Raw genomic sequence first — 6337 nt, forward strand, 5'->3', positions numbered from 1 at the left:
AACAGAACGTGTATAAGGATTGAGATGAATTTGGACTATTTTGTTGGACTTATTTTGGACAATTTTGGGATTTTAATTAAAAAGAAAAAAAAATTAAAAATAATAAAAGGATACTGTCTATATTTTTGGTTTTAAAATGGGAATAAAAGAAATTTAATCTAAAATTAAAATTAGAGTTCTAAATTAAAAGATGGAAATAAATAATTAAAGACTGAGAGAAGAGGGCCCGATTCGGAACTTTATGAGGTATTTCAAAATACCTCCCTGCCGAATTTTTCACTGAAATGCGAGTCTGGTCCGAGTTCGGAGACGTGTGTCAGTGGGACCTTAGGTCAAAATTTGGGGTATGACACCTTCAAAAAATAATAATAGGGTTTAAATCGATATGTTAATGAAATTGTGAATAAAAAATAGAGAAAGATATGTATTCAAAATTTGATTATATTAAAATGAACCCGCAATGCTATTTTTTTTAAAGTGTGTTGAATTATTTTTTTGCTAGATTATTAAAAATAAATAAAAAATTATTGAGGGACTAAAGTGTAGATTTTAACTTAAGAGGGGAGGGGAATATAGTTCAAGCTTCTCTCAAGGGAGGGGAGTGAAATATTTTCTAATATATTTTGAATAAGAGGGGAGGGGAGTGTATATTTTAACATAAGAGGAGAGGGTAGTGTAATTCAACCATCTTTGAGAGAAGGGAAGTGTAATTTACCCTAATATGAATTGTGTAACGATTAATTTTGATCCGTGATTCAAGCTCTGCTAGGGTTTGAAAGAAGTGTCGCTGTTCCTTGCTTTTTCCTGTTAGGTGCCACATATGCTAATTGACTAATTCATAAAGAAGCATGTATTACCATTAACACGCTTGTGAGGAGATTGAATTCAGAGAGAAAAAAGGAATGGAAATCTCATACATTGAATCAATCATCTTAAATGAGAGTTAGTTACAATACACAGAAAACCGTCATTTCCTCTAATAAGAGTGACTCTCAGACTCAGTCATCCTTATGGTGCATTTCGCTTTTGACCATATTTCACACGTAATCATCTCTTTTAAATACTGACTTAAGCGTTGGAGTGTTAACAGTCTGCATACATATTTCTCATATATCAAGATGACTCACCCTCCACCACACTAGAGATCCGTGAACCACCGTGATAACCAGACATATCAATATTTAAAATTGAGAATTAATTACGAAGATCACTAAAACTCATTAGATTGAAGAAAAGAACAAGAAATTAAACAAGAAAAGTAGAAAAAACCAAGACTAAAAACAGGATCTAAAGAAAAGAACAAAATAAAAGACAAAGAGAAAACGACTCTAAAAAAAGGGAATAAAACAAAACATTTATTACACCAATTTAAAAAGCGTCGAACAGTACTTATCTACCATTGCATGGTGAACGACAGATAATTGCAACTCTGTTAATGGGATTTTAAGACTAAAATAGTGATTGGACCGATTTTAAAAGTGTCGACGTGATGAACGACAGTTATGTTCAACTATCTGCGAACGGTATTTTAATTTTTTTAGCAAATCAAGGATGTCAGAAGAGCAACCTTCTTGAATTTATGAATCCAAAAATGTTAAACACCGTGAAAAATGTCTACTCCCTCTGTTCCTATATGTAAACCCCCTTTGTATTTTTCACATTTCTTAAGAAAAGTTGTCAATATAATTAATGTGTCTGTTTTGTGTGTTAATATTACCAAATTGTCATTAGTTTGTATGTGTCTTAAATTTAACTTTTCATATTTCAAGACAAGTTAATAGTATTAATTATAGGTATGTTTTGAAAAAATATAATAAATGCATCTAGTAATTTGAAAACGGGTTTACATTTAGGGACAAAAATAAAGTTAAATAGGTGCTTAGATATATGGACGGAGGGCGTAGTTTATAGTATTTACACCTTCAAATTCAATCGTGATAATTACTCTCGTCTAATTGAATAATCTTGAGAGATTTAAATCGGCAACAACAAAAAAAATAGGATTTTAAAAAGGTAGAGGGTGGGAAGAGAAATTTCTGACTTATTTAAATAATATTTTTGATAATATTTTAAAAACCGGAAATAAAATGTATTATATGAGGTAAAACACTGTTAACCCATTATTGAAATTGAGATACGATTACAAAGAGTACTTAAACTCATTACATGGATGAAGAGAACAAGAAACAACAAAGAAAAATACAGAACATTTCAAGCAAGAACAGAAGAAAAGACATAGAAGCGGGCAAAAGAAAACACACATTCACGCATTCAGATCATAGGTAGCGTGAATGCGCGGTCCTTCTTAACTATTGATGATCCTCGAGCTCTAACAATATCATCAACGTTAACGAATACCGCTGCTAAGTAATCACCATCATCAAAGACCAAACGCATTCCATTTTTGTCATTCTTCCTACTAATATAACGACATTCACCTCGTGTAGAAGATAACTTGTGACAGAAATAGATAAGATATCCGGTTCTCTCGTATGCAATAAGTTCAAACCAACCATCATCATAAACATTCTTTCCAGTACCATCAATAGCCAGCCATGGTGTAGGGTACTCATTTTCTGCTTCAACCACCAACCACTTGGTGGATTCTGCACAAACTGGCTTGTAATCGAATGCAATGTCCAAATGCAAGCCTAAAGTGATAGGATCGTCACTACTTGTTTGATTTTGTGGGGTAAATTTCACTGGAAAGCCATGACCATAGTTAGAATAATCTTGAAGTACAGTAAATGGACATGTTGAATTTTCTGTTACACCAAGCCTCAATTCACCACCACTTACTAAGTAATCAGGCCAAATAAAGTAGCTTCCACTAGGAACAACAGGTTTCCCATATATATCTTTGACGATAATACCAGCATGTGTAAAGGGTAATGGAAAGTAGGTGGTGAAGGAAAAGAGGAGGAAGCAAAGGGTGGTAACTAATGTAGGCTTCATGGCAATTTTTTTGTTTGTGTGTATTTGTGGTGCAATTATTGTATCATTGAAACCTTTATTTATAGACTTGTTCTAAGAAACAATTCATGTTTATCACATGCATTACAAAATAAAAAATATCAAGGAACCCAACAACGTTCATGTTTTACAGATGCTCTTTAAACTATTATTTTTTATTTTTATTTTTTTAAAAAAACACGATATTCATTAATTTAAGAGTTGTGTTATTTGAACATCTATTAATGTGACAACCATAATTTTACAAAGAAATGTATGTATTGGCACGAAAACCAAAACAATAGTGAGAGAAAGTAAAAATATAATGTGAGTATATGAGAGATAAAGTTGTTATAAAATGGTTGTACAAATATCATTTCTCTTAATTTAAATTGATAGAGTACATCCATACAATACAAATTCAAAGTCGCTATAAACAAAAAAGATGAATATGCAAACAAACTTACAACATCCATATTAATAGCATAAAACAACAGAGTACTTATGTCTACTAATATGATTATATTAAAGTCTTTGCAAAACTCATGGATCTACAACGTCGACGCGTCAAAGTCATTGATTAAATTTGCACTTACTCAAAACTAATCTTTCAACCTAAATCAAATAAACACAGGACTAAGGCAAAAAATCAAAGACACGCCGCACAAAGACAGAAAAACAAAACAAACAGAGTTGTGCAAGATAACGAAATCACAAAGAGAAACGAAACAAGACTGAAAATATGTGAAAATGAATTATTTAACTAAAAAAAGAAGGAAAAACAACTCAAAGAGAGGTGATTTCGATCAAAATTGATCTTAAATCACCGCATTAAATAAATAAGAAGAAAAAATATGATGCTGGATAGGGTTTGAGATTGAATGAAGAGAGAAAGAAATGATTTGTCGGACTACGTACATCTAGACATTTGAATGTTTTTGCTAGTGCAAATGCTAACTAGACTTTAAATAGGACGAATTAAGTGAAAAAAATAGATGACAATGAGAGGAGAAGACTTTCACGTTTTATTTTTCTTCATAATATAAAACCTCCTCAGGAGGGTTTACATGAATATTCTTGAAATTTTATTTAAGTAGTTATAACATTCTTAAAATTAAAAATATTTTAATCATTAGCATTAATTTATCATTCTCTAAAAAATTATTCTTTCAAAAAATGTAAAAGATTTTATCATTTTCTCCTATATTTCCAACCCTTCAAAGTCTTTCTTCCTCTCTCCTCTAAACTGCCAAACAAAATCTTAGAGGCTTTATCTAGATTACTTTTAAGGAGTGATTGGTAACATATTCACCAACCAATGAAAATGAGCCATTTAGTTTTCATCAAAACCTAAATGGTCTTAGTTTCATCTAAACCAATTTGGTTGACAAAAGATTACCGTTGGAGTAATAAAATATGCAAGAATTAATGAATTTTGCATATTCACAAGCTGAGACAAGATTTACATTTTCTACTAGTTAGTTCGATAATGTTTCACCACAATAAATGAACTTTATATGTTAGTCTATGATTTGAATTTAAACCTTAAAGAAAGATTCCTAGTTGACTTGGTTTAAAGTTACAAGTTTATAATGTTGAATCAAAGAAAGATATGAGTTTTTGAATAAGGTAAAAAAAAAAAGGTAAAATTATTTTTTGGGTCCATTATCTTATTTATTTGTTAAATGTTTTATTTTTGTTTTTAGCAATCAAGTCCTCTATCATTCAAATACAAATAAATTATTTTTTATTCAAACAATGTTGAGATGTAACACCACATTTGATATTCCATTTATTTATTTATTTTAATTACAGGAAAAAAAAAAACCAAGAAAATTGATAAATATTTTCATCATAAACCCCTCATTCTTCAACCTAAAAAAAACATGTTCATCATTTTCCTAATCATCATCCTTAAACCTACAAAAACCTCGTTACCAAAATCCTAAATCTCCATATTCTATTAGGTAAAGATCAAAATTCATAATTAATGTAGTATTATTAAATTCTATTTGGTAAAGATCAAAAACGTATTCCTCCCAAGGGTGCCACCTGAACTGGCTTTTAGAAGCATTTAGAGCCCTATAAAATGACTTAAGGCCCAGGTTGCTTGGGACTAAGTCACGGGAAAACAAGACCCTGAAGGCTATAATTACCCCCTTTGAGACATTCTCAAGGCATGACCTAATTAGACTAAACCCTATTTCTAGATATTGTACTCACTGCTAGTACAGTTGGAGGCCACCGTGGGGTCTTGGTAAAACTAACCTAGGCCACACCTCTGAATCACAATCGTGATTTAGAAAACAAAACCGCATTCACTAAATCATAACCCTAATCGCGATTTAGAGAACAAAAAATCATAACCTCTACATCGCAACCTTCATAGTAACTTGGAAACCCTTTATTACTCTTCCATCGCCACGATGATTGACTCATCTGATCACGACACCGTCGAGGCGATGAAATTTTAGATTGCACAGCTATAAGAGAGAAACAAAGCCCTTCAGGCTTCCATGGAGACTATCTAATAGCAATATCATGAGCGAGAAGAATTGCAACAAGGAGACTTGGACGATCCATATCCTTAGCCACTTTCAGTAAAAATCTAGAATGCACCTGTCCCAAAGAATTGCACACTGCCCTCCCTCATCTCATTTGACGGCAGGGGCGACCCAGTGGAGCACGTCATTGCAGTCAACACCCGCATGGTTGTAGTCGGAGTCGCCGATTCCCTCAAGTGCAATCTGCTGGTAGGAACCATTCGTGATGCCGCCCTGCGTTTGTATATGAAACTTCAACGCTTCTCAATCATCGGATACTCAGACATGACGAGGAAACTCATCCACCAATTATCCGCTAGCAGACATCGTAAAGTCTCCTACACTAGCCTTTTCAACGTCTGTTAGGGACCAAACGAGACAATACGAGATTACCTCGCCAGAAATTATGACACCACCATCAAGGTAGTTAACCCTAACCAATAACTATTCGTTGGGGATTTTCAGAACGGACGGCAAGTTGGGCAATTTAATGAATCTCTGGCACAGAAACCTACAAACTCAATGGAGGAGATCATGGCAAGGGCTGAATGTTATATCAAGGGGGAAGAAGGCCAGAGACGCCAAGGGGCGAGGCAACACCAACATAGACAGAAGAAATTATTATCCGTCACCCACAAGAGACAAACTAACCTTCAAAAGATAGGACAAAAGACCTTACAATGTGGAAACCTTACCCCATCAAACACACGACCTGAACGAATCTACAAGGAAGGTTTTCACTCCAAGCTGATCCCTGATCCTCCAGAACCTGGTTTTAATCGCATGGGGCTCAATCAGAACGTCTAGTGCAAATACCACAGAATAAAAGGCCACACAACTGA

At 33.5% G+C, this 6337-nt stretch overlaps 1 protein-coding gene across 1 annotated transcript; it reads right to left on the minus strand.

Annotated features, from left to right (window-relative positions):
• Nucleotides 1-2097: 2097 nt before the first annotated feature.
• On the minus strand, nt 2098-3001 carry LOC25496359 (kunitz-type trypsin inhibitor-like 2 protein). The gene has a single exon (XM_013596667.3). The coding sequence runs from the start codon at nt 2953-2955 to the stop codon at nt 2272-2274; it is 684 nt and encodes a 227-aa protein (XP_013452121.1). The 5' UTR covers nt 2956-3001; the 3' UTR covers nt 2098-2271.
• Between the last annotated feature and the right edge of the window lie 3336 nt (nt 3002-6337).

The sequence above is a fragment of the Medicago truncatula genome, chromosome 6, assembly GCF_003473485.1.
Source record: "Medicago truncatula cultivar Jemalong A17 chromosome 6, MtrunA17r5.0-ANR, whole genome shotgun sequence".
Classification (NCBI taxonomy): domain Eukaryota; kingdom Viridiplantae; phylum Streptophyta; class Magnoliopsida; order Fabales; family Fabaceae; genus Medicago; species Medicago truncatula.

Excerpts from the sequence above, each read along its gene's own strand:
- LOC25496359 (XM_013596667.3), bottom strand. The coding sequence starts at position 2,955 with ATGAAGCCTACATTAGTTACCACCCTTTGCTTCCTCCTCTTTTCCTTC.